The 20,978-nt window shown below is 38.1% G+C and overlaps 1 protein-coding gene across 5 annotated transcripts in view; it reads right to left on the reverse strand.

Moving 5' to 3' along the window:
- PLCB1 (phospholipase C beta 1) overlaps positions 1 to 20,978 on the reverse strand; it is a 663,588-nt gene that overhangs the window by 163,415 nt on the left and 479,195 nt on the right. For all 5 annotated transcript variants that reach the window (XR_013441954.1, XM_036122370.2, XM_036122371.2 and 2 more), the window contains exons 10-11: positions 14,020 to 14,166; positions 2,998 to 3,155 (exon numbers count right to left, since the gene is read on the reverse strand). Coding sequence is in view for 4 of the 5 variants with exons in the window: in XM_036122370.2 (XP_035978263.1) it covers positions 2,998 to 3,155; positions 14,020 to 14,166 (305 nt within the window). In the remaining variant the exon portion in view is untranslated. The remainder of the gene's footprint in view (positions 1 to 2,997; positions 3,156 to 14,019; positions 14,167 to 20,978) is intronic.

A 20,978-nucleotide genomic window follows, 5' to 3' on the forward strand; every position in this document is an offset into this window, starting at 1 on the left:
AAATAAAATACTTAAAAAAATTTAAAAAGGAACAGCAGAGCCCAGTGGAGTTGTAGCCAAGTGAGTGAGGGGGAAAGGGGTAACAGGGGGTGGATCACACAGGATCTTGTCCCCCATTTCTCTTCTTACCCTTTCTTCCAAATTCACATACACAGTGGTTTCTGGAAAAGCAGACTCTGTGCCGATAACCATGCAGAGCAAGCTGGGACTGTGGTGAGGCAAGGGAGGGGTCTAAGTGCAAAATGTAAAGAGACACTCATCCTTGGGTACCAACTCTGCATGTACATGACACCGAGAGCAAATGCCTCCTTAAATCTTGCATGTGAGGTGCCGCACTAAGCTTCACCTCAGTCCTAGTCTTGATGCAGAGAATTCCTACTCTCTGTATTTGTCCACAAAACAGGTTGACATTTCTACCATCCACAGCCATCCTAGTCTACCACCACCACCACCCACCTACATCTTTGCAAGAATAATCCATCCTGCAAATGCGCATTAGCAAGAAGCATGGCTGGACAAACCAACCATTTGGGAGATGAGTTTCCTGCTCCCTTTGGCCACCCCCCCACCCCCCACTGGCAGGCAGAGAAAGGAAGCAGTATTCTGGGCTAGATTTAGTCTTCTAGTTGCTACATCTGTCCACAAATGTGTGGATGCGGTGAAGTTATGCTTCCCCAGCCCAGGAAGAGATGTCCAATCAGCCTGTGACTCTGGGATCACAAATGTGACTGAAGAACCGATTGTATAGACAAGTGTCCAGGGAAAGTCACTCTAAGCTGACTTGGTGGCTGAGATCAAGAAGCCAATGCTCCACATAAAATAAATATGCCTTAGAATGCGCTTGGTGTTTATCTCTCCACCTACCCCTCCCTTGCCCCACCCCAGAACTCAAAGGACCTTGACGATTATAAATTTTCAAGAATATATAATTGCAGGATGCCTGGGTGGCCCAGTCAGTTAAGCGGCTGCCTTTGGCTCAGGTCATGGTCTCCGGGTCCTGAGATTGCGCCCTGTGTCGTGCTTCCTGCTCAGCAGAGGGTCTGCTTCTCTCTCTTTCTCCCTCTGCCCTTCCCCACTACTTGTTCTCTCTCCCTCTCTCAAATAAATATATAAATAAAATCTTAAAAAAAAAAAAGAATATATAATTGCTCCCCATATGGACTCTGAGGGGACCATGAGCAGGGGATGGGAGGGCCCTCCTGGTACTGGGTCAATTCACAAGGCCTTCAGTCCCTTAGTGCAGTAGTGGCTCCATCAGGATGTGGTGTCTCCCTTCCCAGGATTATCTCCATCCATCAACAGCCAGATGAGCCCAAACTGCACTCTCTCCACACCAGGGTCACCTGTGCCCTACCTTTTCTTAAAGAGCCCAGTGAAAAAAAAAAAAAAGAGCCCAGCGAGGTTAGGGGTTGGTATTTAGAGAGCTGACAAAGGACAATGGCAGGAGCTGGGAGAGAGGGGGACTATGGAAATGAAACAAAAACCCATTGATTTTTCCATTAAAGAAAACCAAAAGAACTTGAGTACTCCCTTTCAGGTATAGATATAAATGTAAGGATTTGATCGGGATTAAGGTCACCTTCATATTAAACTTTGTTGTAAAATTTAGTGAAGGGTGCTATGTATCTCTAATTACTGTGTTGTAGCCTAAGTTTAAGAAATCATGAAAAGTCAAATTCCCTAGACACAACATAGTGAACATATTTTAAGGTGCTAATGATAGCAATTCTGAACGCATTTTTATTACTGTCAAATATGGTACCTTTGATCAGGAAATCCATTTATCTCAGTTGAAATCAGCCTGTCCCTTGACAATCCTGCTTCTCTTTTGATGCTCTCTTGAGTGATAGCTGTTTATTTTCTCACATCCCAGGTGCCTTGGGGCCAAAAACTGGGGAGTGGGTTTTTTTTTTCTCCCAATGCTATTTTTGAGTTCCTAGTTCTCATAAGGCACTCCAACCAGATTTTACCACTTCCTCTCTTGTGCCATTTACTGAGCTCCCCCTCATTCAGCAAAGACTTTGGCAAGTCCCTCACTGTCTTCTTCATCCAAAGCTTTGTCAACAATCTTGGGGACATTAATATATAATTCATCCAACATTCTGGCCTCTCAGCCAGAATGAGGCCTTGTTTTTCAATGGCCTTGTTCCTCCCTCTACCTTAGCTATCCACATACTTGGACTGTTTCCTTGGTTGCTTAGGGCAAGAGTTAGTGACCCAGAGCCAGTTCTGTCCTAAGACCCAGGTGATACAGGTAATGGGGCTCATGCTTGGGATTTGTGCTCTAGAGGTTGCCTTCTAGCCCTTCTTTTCTGGTTTACTTCCAGACAGGTGAAAAGCCTGAGTCAGTAAAAAACACATTTCCCCTATAGCCCACATATCCTCTTCCTAGATTTTTCTCTGGGTCCCTAGAGCCCTGGATTTCCCCTACCCAAATGATTCCAAGCTCCTGGGGATGGCTCTTTTCAGGGGATGTGAACATAACTTGGATATTTGGGCGTCTATGTCCATATGCATGAATGTTAGACCCTTTACGATGTAGGATGGAGCCTTGTGTGGAAAGAGAAAAGAGATGACCAAACATATCCTCATTCCTGGCTAATAAGAATGACTGAAGCTCCTTATCAATTACAGCTTTAATCTTACCTCCTAATAGGATTTATTAAGATACCTAGTCACAGGATTATTTCTGCTTATTGATAGTACCCAATCTATAGCAAAACCTTACTTTCTTGAACCCTCCCCCAAATCACCTAATATAAGCCCAAATCCTGTAAGTCCTCTCTAAGGCATTTTTTCTGAAACACCACAGCTCCCTACGACATGATGCTAATTACCCACAAATACACTACTAAATTTTAGCCTCTGAAATTGCAAAAATGATTAATAGCCTATGGACTTAATTATAACCACTGGGACTTTCTACCTTAGGAGGCTTTACCCAAAAGGGTTCAGGTCTCCCTGGTTTCTTCTGTTAGCAATATTCATTCACTCTACCTTGAAGGATATTTCAGTTGTCATGGTGAACCCATGGGTGATGACTGGTTCCTCTTCAGCAGTCCGTCCCTTCCAGCAGTCCAACTCCACACAGCGACAACCAGACAGGAGCACTTGGCGATACATCTCGACAGAGGAGTTTCCAGCCAACTGGCCAGCTGTAAAACACCAACAAAATGATCCTTAGAATCGTACAAAGCAAGGAAGACATTGGTGGCTTCCTAAAAAATTTTTTCAACAATGGGAGAATAAAGAGTTCAGGAACTTGTGTAGTTGGTCTCAACCATCTGCCTCAACATACCAGAAGTTAGTGACATAATCCCAAATCTAATTGTGGCTGCCTAGCAGTAGTTTTAGGGAAGAGAAAAGTAGAAGAAAAAGAGCATTGTAACAATAACAACAACTTATGTTTCCTAACTGCTTACCCTGCGCCAAGTATAGTTCTTCTAACTTTACATGTATTACTACATTTAATCTTTGTAAAAATCTCTCTTGTGTAACTACCTTTATTTTTTAAATATTTATTTTCAGATAATGCAAATGGCAGAGAGCAGCTCATGTGCCCAAGTTTCCAAAGCTGGTAAGTGGAAGTTCCAGGATTATAACTCAAAACTCAATCTTTTAGTCTGAGTCTTTAAGGCTATTCTGTTATAGATCAACCATACTCTCATGTTTGTCCAAGGCACAAATGCTTAGAAAAGTTAAACATTCTCTTTTCAAAAATGGAATACATTTGTAGGAATAGATTTAAATGTAACCAAAAAAGTGATAAACATATTCTCTAATAAATATAAAGCAGGGTTAAAAAAAATTAAAGAAGACCTAAATAAATGGAAAGACAAACCATGTTCATGGAACAGAAGACAACGTTGCTAAGATAGCACTGCTGCCCAAATTTATTTGCAAGTTCAATTCCTATTGAGCTCCTGGTTGGCTTTTTAACGTAAATTAACAAGCTGATTCTAAAATTCCTACAGAAATGTAAAGGACCCCAAATGGCCAAAACAACCTTGAAAAATGAGAACAAAGTTGGAGGACGTACATTTCCCGATTTCAAAACTTAACTACAAAACTACAAGACAGTGTGTTACTGGCACAAGGACATACATACAGATCAATGGAATAGAACTGAGAGTACAGAAATAAACCTTCACATTTATCATCAGTTGATTTACAACAAAGGTGCCAAGACAATTCATTGCAGAAAGCATCATATTTTCAACAAATGGTGCTAGGACAACTGGATAGCCACATGCAAAATAATGAAGTTCGATCCCCATTCACATCATAAACAAAAAAAAAGTTAACCCAAAATAGATTAAGCTCCCAAATATAAGACATAAAACTATGAAACTCTTAGAAGAAAACATAGGGGTAAATCTTTGTGACCTGGATTAGGCAATGGTTTTGTAGATATGACACCAAAAACAAGCAACAGAGAAAAAAAAATATAGATATACTTCCTCAAAATTTAAAACCTTTGTGAAGAGAACTGAAATCCTCTAGTAAAGTGGTAAGAATTGTAATAATCAAGGCACTTGTGAAGTCTGAGGGCAGGAATGGAAGCCAAACTCTTCCTATTTCATTTAAGTAGTTATTGGAAGGTACTCACTTCTTGATAAGTTATTTTTTAAAGATTAATAATAAATAACTTTCAAGACAGGCCCACCATCAACACACAGATGGAAGTTATTGGTTTTTCACATTAAAGATTTTCTCTGATTTCTACTCTATTAAGTCTCCCTCATTCTTTAAATAGTTAAAAAAATGACATACTGATGAAAACTGTCAAAATGACTTTGAAATAGACAAGGTCTGCCTGGTGGAGACATACAGGACAAAGAAAATGGGATTAAGCTTGTTGGCTTAATTTTATTTTTATATGCACGTCACAACACCCAAACATCAGCATAACAAAAGGATGACATTCTTGAGTTTTACAGAGCCCTAGTAAATGCATGAAAGGCTGATTAAGTAGGTTTCCATAATCACTTTTCTCTGCTGAAAAAATAGGGCATTTTAAACACACAAATGTGTTTGCGAAAGAAGAAATGCTGACAAAGTAATCTAGAAAGTTCCTGATGCTAGATAATCAATTTGCCATCTATAATTGCCTCAAAGTTTGTTGTAATAAAGGTCTCTCCTGCAGTAGAAAAGGGGGAGGGGACAGTGAGAGTGAGGAGAAAAGGTAGTAATTTATGTGATTTTTAAGCTTAAGGGAGGGCTACTTTAGCTAAAGGAAGTGAAGGATTCAAATAATATTTGGTTAACTCATTAAAAATCCTAGCTCCTGCAGAAAATTGTACGTTATTAAAGAGTAGAGCAGATTTTCTTGTGTACTATCTAGAAAATTGTCTAAGTGTATTACTGACTGCACTACCATCAAGGTTTCTGGAGTCTATTTCATTAATTGGTGGTTGAGCATTTCTAACTTCAGTAGGGAAGTTGACATGGATTTATAAGCTAGATAAAGTTTAATGGTAGAATAAAGTAGATAAATGCCTAATCCATCCTAGAGTTTCAGTCATACAAGATTCAAAAAATTTCTAGAAACATTTCTTTGGATTTGCGTGCAATTTTTTTTAATCATTCAAAGAGTAAGAGGAATTTGATGCCATTTCTGAATGTTGATCAGTTAATGTTTTTAAAGACACGGTAAGGCATGGGGTTGGGTTTATGAGATGCAAAGGAATTTGAAGAAAAAAACACTAAAAAAATGGAAGATGAGAGAGAGAGAGAGAGAGAGTGTGTGTGTGTCTATGTTGTGTTTATTGCCCAACACCTAAGCCCAAAAGAATCTTTCCAAAATCAACGGTTGTTCAATTTTAAAATGAATACTCTTTATTAGAAATGGAAGTCTCCCAAAGAAAGAATATTTTAAGAAAACTCACATTTACCTAAAATTGTCCTATTCCTTGGCATGTATGTTAGGTTTCCTGTGTGTTTTCCTTCATTTATGGAGGTTTTTTTTCCCAAATAGGTATTAATATTCTCCATTATTTCCTCCTTTTCTGCATAAATCCTCAAACCTAGTTTATTTTTCTTCCCTAACATTCCTAACTCCTCATTATTATATCCCACCCACCCATTATATTTCCATTTGATTACTTCCAATAAATACAGCTTCTGGGGCCAGGGAATTGCCTGGGGTTGGGATTAATGATATGTCATGAGTCCCTCAACCCTTGTTATTTCTGAAACTAGTATCTGACCTCACCTCTGCCTGGCTGTGAATACCCTCTGGAGTACATTCCAAGTCCATGATTGAACTTGGGAGCCAAAGCTCCAACTCAGATTAATTCATAATACTGCCCCAAGTCATAGCTCTGCAACTGCTCACTTGACTGCATTCATTTTGGTCAGTTGGCTACATCCAATGTCTTTGTCTAAGATTACCCAAGGCATCCATGGATGGAAGAGACCAGAAAATTGAAGTAACAACCCCTCTATTAACACAGGCTTCTGAGATATTGTCTATATTTACAGTTATCATTATGTATTGTCTTCTTTTCAACCTCCATGCAAAAAGTTTCCAGAACGTGATGCATTTGTTAATTTAGTGGCCTTCTTCAATAAACAGTAGCTCCTTCAATAAATGGAGATGGGAACTATTTCTCCTTTGCTCTCAAAGCTGTGTCAGCCATTCAGGTCACCTAATCCCACAGTTACAGTTGAGGAAACTGTCCAAAATATAAAGGATGTGTTATTCATTTCTAGGGGCATGAGTTTGATCTGATGTCTCTCCTATAGTACCTGCCAACTGCCCCAGGGAGACCATGAAGTTGTCTTCAACATGGATCCAATTGCTATAAGGCAGCTTAGGTGAGAAAGTGGGGAAGAAACCTTCAGCATATGCCTTACTGATTATAGAAGCCTCACCACTAGGGCCTGTGCACGTTCCCAAACATGTCCTCTGTGGGAGGCAAAACACTGGTTCCTGGGGATGCAAAACTGACATGAGACCTATTCCTTACCCTTACCCATCTAGGTAGGTAGGTAAGTACACATAAAGGAGATGTTCTCATGCGCCAGGGAGTTTAAACTCTCACCCCAACCTTGCACTTCTGTTTTCCATTTCTTTCTCTTCTTTCTCTTTCTCCTCACCAATGGAATTCTGTTTAGATTCTATTTAATTAAGGTTCTGATATGCTTCAGGATCCCTTCCTCAGTCCTGGGGTAAATCTTAATTCTTCCTACTCATGCACAGGAGTTCTGTGGCCCACATTAGTGATTAATGTGGGCATTGCTGTGTGGTGTAGCTCTGGGCTATATCTAATAGACCATAAAGGGAAGGCTACAGGGTGGGGAGGCACCTCACTTGTACAAAGGGCCACAAGACAGGGACCAGCCCTGTGCCACGTGTGGCTCTTATTTCATAGGGAGGCAATGCTCAGGGTGCCCAAGCATCTTGCAACCATAAGGGGAGCAAAGAGACAGAAAGCGTCTGGGTCTCTGATGACATCAGTGAATTTTTGATTTAACCAACCCTCAACCACTCTGCTTCTGGACTTCTTGCTGTGATTGGTAATAAATTCCTTAACATTTAAGTCATTAAGTAACAGTATCCTATTACTTGTGGCCAAAAATATTCTGGCTGTCTCAATTTATCTTCATTTTACAAATGAAGAAACTAAGGCTTAGAAGAGTTAATTTACTTAAAGGAAGATTTGAATGTGGTCTGTTTGCTAAATGTGATCTCTTTCTATTCTACCACTTAACTTTCATAGGTTTGTGTGTGTTTTAAACCAAAACTAAGTTATAAAAGGGTACATATGCTAAGGGTTAAAAGGGTCAGAGAGATGGGAAAGCAGAGAGTGACGCTCAGTCTGGGTGTACAAGGGTACAGACAAGGGTAAAACTATGCCTTGAATTACTTCTAGAACTTTTCTGCAGTCCAGAGCATATATGTGGGAAGAGGAGTTGTATAATTATTTGATATATTCAATCAGATTATTTAATTCATCAGAGGATAACAAAAATCTCAAATCTATTTTTTTTCTAAGCTGAATGAGGATGTTAATTATTCAGAGATACACTACTTCGCTTTGTCCATGAATTTGGAGCCATTATCTCCCAAATGGATTGGAATATGGGAAGATTTATGAAGAGCTGAAAAAGTATAGGTTGAAATGAGTGCACACTGTTCTGTCCTGAGAGAATTTTGTTTCGAGTCATAAGGGTGGATTCCTCAAGGAAAAACAATAATTTAAAACATAATCACTACTTGATGTACTGCCAAGACTATCCAAAACCCTAGAAAAATGACCATCATAATTAAAAATCAACTCGTTCTGTGCATACATTTCTCTCAAAGATCCTATTTATTTTTCCTTTTGGGCATCTTGATGGTCAACAAAGGGGCAATAATGAGTAAAGAAATAGACATAATAATAATAACACTTGCTAAATTGATTGGTTTTCATACTGTATATTTAATTTTTATAGTTCCTTTGAATGCTCGAAAGACAACATTCCAAATATCAAAATCCTCCTTATTTGAATCCAGACTAGCATTTCTCAGGAATACTAGTTCATAATGTGCTCCAGGAAAATAAGTAGGGTGGTAACAGTGGGAGAAGAGGGTTGATCATAACCTTAATGATTGTGAATCTATAAGCTTTTTTCCTATATTCAAAACATACTGCAATAGATGCCAACCTTTGTACCTAGCATTTTAAAAACTCATTTGAGTAGGGAAACTCCTTTTTCCATCAAATACCCTTTATATGAAATAACATTTCTACAGAAAAAAGTTTCTACTTGTTCTGGAAATGCCTAGAAAATACAAAATCTCATTTCCTGGGTATTGATTTTAACACTTAATTGGATTCTACTGGGTTATACATAGGTTATAACTTTATTTCATAATATCATTAATTGGCTTTGGGAAGTTTGAATTTCTATATCATCAATGTTTATATTTTACCCAAACGCCTCTGGGAGAGTTCTACATTAGAGTTCTACATTAGGTTTATCTACAATTAAAGTAAGGATACTAATAATATCATATGAAGTAAAACTACATTTTACCAATAAGTCAAAAGAGAATTTCAGACAAAACATCCAGAGCCCATATTAGAATTTATATGTACATTTTTTTTGTTAATTATATGGAATCTTCTTCTTTTTTTTTAATTTGACATGTTTAATTTTGTTTTAAAGTATATGTATTTCAATCGTCCCCACAACAACAACAAAATCTGATGGAGCACTTAACTCTTTTTTTTTTTATTATGTTATGTTAATCACCATACATTACATCATTAGTTTTTGATGTAGTGTTCCATGATTCATTGTTTGCATATAACACCCAGTGCTCCATTCAGTACATGCCCTCTTTAATACCCATCACCAGGCTAACCCATCCCCCCACCCCCCTCCCCTCTAGAACCCTCAGTTTGTTTCTCAGAGTCCATAGTCTCTCATGGTTCGTCTCCCCCTCCGATTTCCCCCCCCTTCATTTTCCCCTTCCTGCTATCTTCTTCTTCTTTTAACATATAATGTACTTTTTGTTTCAGAGGTACAGGTCTGTGATTCAACAGTCTTACACAATTCACAGCGCTCACCACAGCACATACCCTCCCCAATGTCTATCACCCAGCCACCCCATCCCTCCCACCCCCCACCACTCCAGCAACCCTCAGTTTGTTTATGGAATCTTCTTTTTAATCCCCTGTAGGAAAATGAAAAATTTTGACTGGTATTGGGATAAGGTGATATTGTGAAAATGTGGATTTATATAAGGCAAACCTCAGTAAAATAATATATGGCTCAGAAAAGTGAGCAAGTTAAAAAAAAAAAAGCCCATAAAGATCAGAACATGGTTTACATAGACAACAGAGTTTGAAACCTAAATATTTGAAAATATGTGATTCTAATACTATGAGAAATTGAATAATTGGAGAGAGAATTGGTTTACTTGGTCAGAAATCATGTGTATCAGGTGGTGGTGGTATGAAACCTTTGTACTGAAATTGGAGACAGCTATTTGAGCTCTTTCTTCATCAAAAAAGAGAGTAGACCCTTCTTTCCTAATAGCTGAAAACTCCAACTACTGATAACTATTAGCTATTAATATGCTAACACCCCAAAACCAAGCCAACACAATGAAGCCAAATCTTCAAACACATCTGTGCTTACCAAGTTATTCAGAGGAAAGGTGAATGAGTGACTCTGGAAGAAATTCGCTGGACTGAGTCCTTAATGAAATGCAGTTAAAAACAACAAAAAGGAATTGCAGAGAAAAACTGAACAGTATTCTGTAGTTTTATTGTTCCTCCTGATACCAAATAATTTTCTTGGAGCTATTATTGTGTTCTTAGTAAAGCAAATGAATTAATTATGTATAATTTCATAGGTATCAAGATTGATAAAGAAAGCACAGTTATAGAATCAGGAATTTAAATAAATTAGAAGATAGGAATGAAGATAGTTCTGTGAACTGGCACAGTTCAGACACAAATGTATCTTTTCTTGCTTTGTTCACTGAAACGGTCCAGAAACAATGTTCCATAGTACAGGGTTCAAATTGCTGTTACACGTACAATTTTTTTTTTTCCACTGAAGGAAACCAGAGGTCATTTGGGGGAAAAGTCTGATTCCATGGTGGTGCAGAAAGGAACAAGGTGAGCCTGAAGATCTTTATGTGCCAGAAAGAAAGGACATTTTCAAAGAGCAATGGGTCATGTCAAGAGACTATAGAAGTCAGCCTAAAAAATGGTCCCATAGACCAAAGCTGAGACAATTTGAGTATCAAAAAGAGAACAGTGGCTGTGGTTGGTGAACCTACATAAAATCTAAAAATCATAAATCCATAAAGATAAGCAGAAAGAATATATTCTGAGAGAAAATAAAACAAATAGACTGTGTATCCAATCAGTCTTATTATTCAATCATTTTGCTACCATTGCTTCATTTATTATATGAAAAATAATATAGATACTAATGAATGTAAACACATCAGTTGGAAGGAATTTTTGGAGTTAAAAAGGACTATTGGTAAAATTACTGCATATCATGACTTCCAAGCAGATGAAACCACATACTATGTCCAAAATTTAGCTGAACATGTATTTATGTATTTTAAGAATCTTGTGGTCCTAAGTATATGATAAATGCAAGATGCCATCATTTGCCAGTCGTTACAGTTATATTGTTTAGGACATTATCAAGTGAAAGATCTTAATTGAGGTTGTCGACTTCCTCAAACTTGGATGAGAAAAAAGATTATGTCTTTAATTTAAACCTCTATGTAAAATTTAATAATCTCTTCAGTTATAAATGCAGGTCACAAATCACAACAGTACAAGCAGAACTGTGACTCTGACATGAGGAGAAATCACAGATATTTTCATATCATGTTCCATTGTTGCAAAGAGTCATATCATAGTCTTTATGCTAGTATTTAAATTGTGCTCATAGAAATACATATTATTTTATCACAAATTTGTTTTTTAATATTTGATAAAAATATTTTGTTGGAAATTATCTCTTCTTTCATCCTATATATTTTATTTTATGCATTTAACACTACTCTTACAAGGGTTCATAGATTTCACCAGAATGCCAAATTGGTCAATGGTACCAAATAAGATTAAGATTTCCCTGAGAAGATAATTTTTTTTATTATTGTTTATTTATTTGACAGAGAGAGTCTACACAGCGAGAGAGGGAACATATGAAGGGTGAGTGGGAGAGGGAGAAGCAGGCTTCCCACGGAGCAGGGAGCCCGATGCGGGGCTCGATCCCAGGACCCTGGGATCATGACCTGAGCCGAAGGCAGACGCTTAACGACTGAGCCACCCAGGTGCCCCGAGAAGATAAAAAATTAAAAATCTTTTGACACTCCTCCCAATGAGAGCAATGGTGTGTGTTTTCTCCCTTTGAATCTAGGTGGGTTTGTGACTGACAAATAAAGAAGTGACCAAACAGAACTTTAGAGGTGAAGTAAAATAAGGCAATTAAGCTTCCTTCTTGTTCTTTGGGACATTTGTTGTTGCAGCCATGACCTGCCAGGTAAGAAGTCTACCTACCCTGGAATGCCATGCTGTGAGGAAGCCCAAGCTACATGGTGAGGCCTCTTATAGGCAAAAAGATCAGGAGTCGTAACTGAGCTCAAGTTCCAGACATGTTGGAGAAGCATCCAGATGATTCTAGCACCCAATGTGTTTGCATTACCCCCAGGCACTTATTTGGCAGCTGAAGCCCAAGACACCAGGAAAGAGAGAGAAGCCATCTCCTCTTGTGCCCTATCTGAATTCTTCACATACAGAAAATGGATCAAAATAATATGGTGGGTGTTTTATGCCACTGAATTTTCAAGTGATTTGTTATGCAACAAGAAATGACAGGAATAGAGTTTAGGATGAACCAAACATGAATCCAGTCAATTTTTGGCATGTATCTCTCCCTGTAGATAATGTCAATTGAAACAAAATGGGCTGTGAGTAGCCTGAGAGCCACCCAGTTTTTATGAAGAATGTACAAGTTGCACTTTGACTGACCAGAACTCAGACTATGTGGTTCTGATTAGATGCTCTCAGATTATATGAAAGCATCCTGAGACAGCCCACTCTCGCTGACAGGAGGCTACTTTGTTCTCTCTGTCAAAGGGTCATTTTTATTCTAAGCTATTTTTTCACCAAGTGTGGGATACCAGGCCAATGCCCGATTTGATACCAATAAAACATACATTTGTGCTGGGATGAATGGATCTCCTTAAGGAATTTAGATGAAAGAACTGCTTATCTGCCATATAACCAAATCTGTGAGATACTCTTGGACACCCCTGAATATACAGTGCCTGGATCTCCCTTGTCATTATGTTCATAGTTTTGCTGGTCTACCCTGCAACACAAACCACATGCCCCTAGGCAAGAAGCCATGGGCGCGTCTAAGCCTCTCCCAAGGCATGGGGGGCAACTACAACTTACACATACCAAATGAGACTTTGGTTGCATTGTGGGTCTTCAAGTCTGGCTATCTTATATTAATTTGGGTAATGGAGTGTTGGAAGTAGGAGAGTGACATGGTTTTTTAAAAAGCCTTTTTTTTTTAAACATAGATCCTTTACAAAGTCTTTTCAAGGCTGGTAATTAGAAATCTGCCATACAAAAAGTTTTCTGCAAGAAATGTATTTTGATTATAAAAACGCTTTTAGCTTTATTAAAATCTGTATTTATTAAAAATGTTAATTTTAAACTAAGTTGAGATGATATGTATGTATATATGGATTTTCATGTTTTTCTATTTATTTTTTTATTTATTTAAGATTTTATTTATTTATTTGAGAGAGAGAGAATGCCAGCAAGATAGCACAAGCGACAGAACACAAGCAGGGGGAGGAGCAGAGGGAGAGGGAGAAGCAGACTCCCCGCTGAGCAGGGAGCCCATTGTGGGGGCTCCATCTGAGAACCCTGGGATCATGACCTGAGCCAAAGGCAGGTGCTTAACTGACTGAGACACCCAGGCGCCCCTTGCGTTTCTATTTAATAATCTGCTAAAAACCATGGCAATGCTCAATTTAGGATCACATTTGGAAGCACACTGTTGCTTTTTCCTCCATTATTATAGTATTTACAATGAAGTATAGGTTGTCATTAAGGGTTAAATTTGTTTACATCTAAAGCCCTACTCCACCTTGAACAAAATTAGCTATTTGCCTTGAACGTAAGTTATGTATGCTTTAGTACTTTCCTGTACATGAACACAGTCCAGAGAACTAGGTAGTATTGCAAACGGCTTGAAGTTCACTGAAGAAATTCAGTTACACAAAAATTCCATTGGCCCAAAGATACCAGATATGATACATTTCAGAAGACTTAAAAACTGGGGAAGAGATATGTTGTGAAGAAGTGATATTGCCTCTTACAGGCAGAACCTCTGGTCCCAGAGCTCAGTTCTCAGAGGCATTCATAGGAAATGAAAGAAAACACACCTTCCCTTCTGAACAACAGAAAGTAGAGGTTGGTGAAATTTGGTGAGACTGGCTAAAGTCATTGTCAGAGAACTATGAATTCGTACCTGTGAGGTAGGTGTTGTGTGAGGAATTGATGAAATAGTGAGAAAGGGGCTGAGACATATCTTCATTCAAATCCAGTTTCTCAGGCGAAACGACTCCATTTTCTTCTCCACTCAGATAGCGCATAAAGCCATCCACTGATATCTGTCCTGGAGGAAATGAAGAGTTAAGAAGAATGTGAATGAGTCCATTCTATGGGTTGCTGGTATCATGCTGCTTGAACTTTTTTTTTTTTTTCCAGAAAACTCTGGTGCATCCAAAGTAGAAGACCATAGCCACAGTTGCATTTTAACATGGATAATAATAGTCAAGGATTACGTTATTTCACAACAATTATCTCCCAATGCCACAGATACTGGAGAAAAATGTATTTACATGAACCTCACTGACATTCAGAGGATTTAAATACCTAAACACCAATCTCTTGTTTTTAAATTAAAAATGGTTATCAACTTTATGGATGGACATTAAATGTTATTAGTGCTTATCTCTGGGTAATACAATTAGGAGTGAATTTCCAAATTTTCTGCTTTGTATATATATTACTTTTTTTTTTTAAGATTTTAGGAAAATCTATCTTTATCAGAGAGAGACAGCAAGAGAGAGCATGAGCAGGAGGAGGGTGAGGGGCAGTGGGAGAGGGAGAAGCAGACCCCCTTGATGAACAGGGAGCCCGATGCGGGGCTCTATCCCAGGACCCTGGGATCATGACCTGAGCCGAAGGCAGACGCTTCACCGACAGAGCCACTCAGGTGCCCCTACATGTTCCTTTTATAATAAAAAAAGTTATTCACGAGTGGTTTTATTATTTAAAATGAAGTGGAAGTGTTTTCAATTAATGATCTTTTTCTCTGAAACAGGAACTACAGATGACCACAAATGAGTCTGTCCTAGAAATAAAAAACCAAATGCTCATAAACAAGGAGGTCTTTAAATTTCGTATTTAGAATGACTTTACTTCAAATGGAAGAAATATGACTCACACTTTAGTTTACTTGGCTCCTATTTAGAATTTTTGCTTTTGTTGTAACATTTCTGAAGTGACTAATGCTACATATTGAGATAATCCTTTATCTTTATCGCAGTAATCTTTATGGAATGCCCAGAGAGGCCATCCTCACTATTTTGATCCATTACCACAGTTTGTTTCTTCATCCTTAACATTCAGAGCCTCAAAAACTCCAGCACATTTGTGAGCAGTGGAGATGTTACTTGTAAACCCTGGAGGGTAGCATTTCTTTCTTCTTGTTGAAAGAGTTTTGTATTAACATAATAGTGTTATATGTTCACTGAAAAAAAATTAGGCAATGAAATAAACAGAAAGGAAAACTAAAACTTTTCTAAACATGCCTAACTCTTTCTTCAGACCTAGGTGCTGTTACAATCTTGGTGTGTACGCTTCCAGGAAAAAAAAAAAAAAATGGGTGTGTGTGTGTAATTTTTTTATGAAGGTGCAATCATTTAGTAACTTTATTAGATTAACCTTAATTAGATTAGTAACCTTTGTATTAGCGGAATAATATATGATAAAAATTGTCATGTAATCTATAATATTTGTATTTTTTTAAGATTTTATTTACTTATTTGACAGAGAGAGACAGCAAGAGAGCGAACACAAGCAGGGGGAGTGGGAGAGGGAGAAGCAGGCTTCCCGCTGAGCAGGGAGCCCGATGTGGGGCTCAGTCCTGGGACCCCCAAGATCATAGCCCAAGCTGAAATCAAGAGTCGGACACAACTGGCTGAGCAGGGGCCCCTGTAAATCTTTTTACATGCAATAAATTTCTCAAAATAACTGATGAATATTTTTCCCAATTCTGGAAACGTTATAGCTAAATTGCCTTTAATATTTTCCAGGAATAAGTAAACTAAAAAAATAAATTTGGTCATTGGGTCTTGATGAGTGGAGCTGGGTTTTATAAAAAGAAAAATCTTCCTAAACAAATGGAAATAGGAATAATAATTTGACTATGAACTTCTTAAAAGTCAGCTCTAACATATACCTTGATAATTTCAATAATGACAAAAGGAAAAAGTGTTAAGAAGGTCTCATGCATTAGAAATAAGAAACGGGACATAAAGGTCCTCATACTGCTAAGCTTGTGTGAATTTTTTTTAAAGACTTTATTTTTAAGTAATCTCTATACCCAATGTGGGGCTCAAACTCATACCCCTGAGATTGAGTGCCACATGCCCCAGTGACCGAACCCACCAGGCACCCTTGTTTGTGTGAATTTTTAATAGACGCCATAGTTTGTACCTCCAAATAAATCACCATCACCTAACAAAGTGATTGTTCCGAACACTCTACCATTGATGAGAACACTTTGGTTACTGTGCTTGAAGCCTTTGTTTTAAAATTCATTTATGGTGAAATGCATATATCCTTTCAGACTGGTTTCATTTTGGAAACAAGCCAAAATCAATGCCACTTACAGTCAAAGGTATTTCAATAGATGGCTTTAAAAACTATTTTGGAGTATAAAACTCATTAGAAATAAATTAAAAAAAAACTAATTTTTTCATAGTCTTCCTTTTTTCTGTGACACATCCATCTTGGCAGCTTCTCTAACTAGTGCCCATTCCTCCCTCCTTCTTTCCTTTCCTTCTTGCTTCTCTCATTACCTTCCACTTCGCTACTGTCTTGTTTAACAAAGGTTCATTGAACATCTGCCATGTGATGAGTCCACAGAAAAATAAAGTACAGTGAATCACAGCCTCTGCCTTCATAGAGCTCACAATCTCATAGAAGATAAGATCATTCATGCCTTGCAAACCAGGCGTGAACTCCTCCAAAGCAGGGTGCGCACTTATATCTTTGTCATCCCTGGAATCTACCACAATGCTTTGTGCACAGTAGGTGTTAAATCAGTCCTTTTTTTTTTTTTTTTTGGCTGATTAGTGATTCAAAATAGGAAATAAATTCATTTCAAACTGGAAGATCCCAAGAAGAGCATCATTTTGATTCTTTGATCTGATCAGGTCAAATCATATGAAATTGCTAATTTTGGCATTTTTAACCTATGCAAATGACAATTTCATCCAGCTCAGTCTCTAACTCCAGTTATTTCTCAGAGGGCAGACAGTAAAGACAAGTGTCTTTAGGGGCCAGCAAAGAAAAAGTAATGTGACTGATGGAATAATGAGCACACCAGGGAGCTGTGGAGTGTGGAAAACTCACAAGTGTATGCTCCTTCTGAAGGCATAGAACCGACAGCAATAAAATACTGTGGGACGAAACCAACTGTTTTTATGGTGCTGGTGACTCTCAGGCTGTCATGTCTGTTATCTTGCAGGAATAAATATCCTTTGGTCCGATCAGCAACTTTAGAGAGCAATTAAAACAAAACATGCCAATATTGTGAGGATGACTAATGTTAACTTTAGCATCAATGCTCATTTATTGTGTCTAGTGCCTTCTGGGGACTTACACTGAGAAAAACTCTGAGCCATGCTTATGATTAATTTTGATGTGTTTTATGGGTGCAGGACAGGGAAGTGGGGGGTGTATAAGCTATGTATTTGTTTTTCTCAAACGAGGATATTATAATTAAGGTCAAGTTATACTTTACAATATGCTGATGAACATGTGTCACACTTATATTTAATTCATTAATGAGAAAACCAGGAAGATGACAAAGCTATTTCAAAGAGGGCTATGAGACACTAAGGCATACATATGTGTGTGTCAGCATAGTATCCAAACAAAAACCCTCAAATCTATAAAAATATTGCTAAATTGAATATAAAGCTGGTTAATGTTCTATAGGTCAATTAAACATAACTTTTGGTTATCTTCCCTACCTTTACTGTTTCATAGGAGTTGATTTTAACATAATTTTTTAGTTTAGATTAAAATCAATAAAAAAATAATAAGAGTTGAGTGAGTCAGTATTTGTGAGGGCTATTTACAATTAATTATATCAAATAATTTAAAAATCCCCAGTGAAGGAATTTACCTAACTTTGAATAAGAACAATGCAAGAGTTTGGAGGACAGTTCAGAATATGATTGCAGACTGCAGGTAAGCAGCCACCTGGGAGCAACTTTTCAACCCCAAAGCTTGGCTTTGTTAATAAAGGAGCCAATATGCAAGGCTTTTGATACATCAAATGACTAGGCAGAGATATATCAAAGTCAAGAAAATCAATGAAACAGTAAGGATAAGGAGTAGTAGGCTTATAAGTCGCGAGGGTCAGGAGTACATTTGCAAAAATGCAGATTTTTTTGGCATAATGAATTGGCTTAAAAAGTAGTTCTGACTGGCTTTGGGACAGAAAGCAGACTCTTAGAAGATTTTCCTTTGTTGCATATAACCTACAGCTGGATTATTGCTATTGCTGTTGACTTAAATGTATCAGTCCTTTCTCCATCAACATTGTACTGTTTTTGCAAAACTGCTTACAATTTTTTTTTCCTGGTCCACTGAGGAGCATAGAAAAATGAAAAATCTTGAGAATTAAGGTAGGAAACATTGCTTTTCTAAACAAATTAGTAACAGAGCAAGAAATCTAGCTTCCATTTCTGTCAGCGGTAACTGATTAGGGACAAATTCCTCAACCACAGGCTGGGTAAACTATATGGGCTCTTAAGTCTTTTCTCCCTCTCAACTTCAGTGAGTTCAAGTAGTTTAATATATTAGGGATGATTACTACTAGCTAAATTAAAACAAACTGTCCCATATTAGGATGACATTAGGAAACATCAAACCACAACTAAAAGCAATGCCACAATTTTCTGGAATAAAATCAGGAAGAGAAGTCCAGAAGGATAAGGCCAGCTTACAAAGGCTACAAATAAAGCCCCTTACATATTTTCTTAAAAAAAGACTGGTACATTTCCAATTGGTCATGTCACTCATATAATAGCACCTACCAAAGTAGGAAAAATAGAACTCCCTTAAGGAATAGGAAAACGCTGCTCTATGACACTTTTCTGTACAGAAGTTCTGGTGATCAGTGAGAGAGGAAACTGGTGAGGCAAGAGTGAAAAGATCTGACTTCAGTGGGGAGAAACGATCTTGAAAGAGATAAAAGAGGCAAGTGGCATGACAAAACGATGGTCCCCAAGGGCCATTCATATATCTCATAATTTTTCAGCAATATCTTTGCTGCAAAGAAACTGTCATGCAGTGTTGCACAAATGGCCATGGCCAGCAACAGTACCTCTGCCTCCTTCTGCTTCCCTCCCTCCCATGGGGCAGACAATGACTGAGACTCCTCTAGTGTCTTGAAATTCTGTTGTCACAAAATGAGACCTTCCAGGGATGCTTTAAAACCATGTGATGTGTCCAGTGACCCTCAGCTGGATTTATCTCATGCTTACAAGTGCATGCAAAGGCTCTTGTATATTTTCGAGGTAAGAGCTACTCTGATGCCTTCTCTAAACCTGGGGCCATCCCATGGCTTTTGGGAACAGTTAAGAGTAAGGAGGATCTGTGTCCACAAAAGGGAGCTCTGGAGACTAGAACAGAAGAATGACCTATCAAGAGCTTGGTGGACTGGTTCTCTCACCTTCTCAGGTCCTGACCCTTTATCTACTGGCTTCTAGAAAGCTAGATCAACAGAACTTTCTCCCTTGAACTCCTGTTCCAGGCATCAAAGAAAAGATGTTTCAGATCAAGTCTCTCCAGGAAGAACAAGAAATCTTGACCTTAACCTGCCCCTGAAGCTGGGGGACACAACACACATTTTTAGTGAGGGCCTAACTCTGTGTCAGTCTCCTGACCTTCAAGACTTAAAAAAACATAGCATGTACAATTCCTTTTTGATGCCCTTTGATGTGCAGTTCAGGTTTCTATTCACTTAGGGTAATGTCCTAATGTACATGTCGCTAAAGAATTTGGAGTCTCATTTAGCAGACAAACTCACTAATTTCATGTTGGCAACATAAGCACCTTCTGGTCCAACTCATTTTGGTCCAGTTCTGCTCCATTTTCTCTTTTACCATTTTGCTGCCCAAGTCTGGCCGGAGATAGAGAATTGGCTGATTTTAATTGCTGATGGACTGAATTTGGAAGGAAGGAGTAAGGAGAGGCTGAGTGTGGCCAGTTGGTGGAGTGGCAAAGGTACAGTTAAGAAGCCACCCCACTGATTTGCTTCTGATGTACAGACACTAATGCAGGAGATGTCTAGGGGAAAACAATATGGTCCACAAGCAATAGGCAAGGGTTGTTTTCTAAATTTAGATCTCTTTCATAGCTGCTGTCCAGAACCACTTCTACTATGATGGATAGTAGAAACAAGCTTCCTCATTTCCCCTTGATTAGAAGCAAATGCTTCCAAATCTTTTAGTTAATACTTTTGGTATTTACCCCTGTATCTCAAAATAATATGCTTGTAGTACTATTTTTTGACTTCCCACCATGGGAGATGAGGGTATTGTTCTTCTCTCCACCCCACAGCATATGTACACAGTCTTCTCACCCTTCTGAGATAGTTACATTGTAATTTAGTTAGATCAGTATTCAGTGCTTACATTATCATGACTATGTATTCTATTCAGGGCTGAGTCACATAGTAAACCAACAATTATTTTTCTTTCCATGCACAATTTAAAATTTTCCCTGTAGTTGATAATTGTTTTATTTTGTCATTTGCTTAATTTCTTTGCACATATCTCGAATCCAACTTCAAATGCTCCACCAGTTATCTAAAGTTCTTTGTAATATGTTCAAACACAACACATGTTCTCCCAGTTTCACTTTCTTGAAGAAGTCTTTTTTGGAGTCTTATGACTTGAAGTTCTTTTATTTTTTGTATACCATGTCTTCTGGTAGAAGACCGGAAGAAGCAGACTCCCTGCTGAGCCTTTGCATTTGTCATTAGATTCCTGATGACATCTCATTTGTCAGTAGATTCCTGAGAAAGGGTTAGTGAGTGTGAAAGTTTTTGAGCCTTGTATGCCTAAAATGGCTTCATTGACATGCACACTTGATTACTAGTTTAGCTGGGTATAATATTTT

Source organism: Halichoerus grypus, chromosome 10 (assembly GCF_964656455.1).
Source record: "Halichoerus grypus chromosome 10, mHalGry1.hap1.1, whole genome shotgun sequence".
Taxonomy (NCBI): Eukaryota; Metazoa; Chordata; class Mammalia; order Carnivora; family Phocidae; genus Halichoerus; species Halichoerus grypus.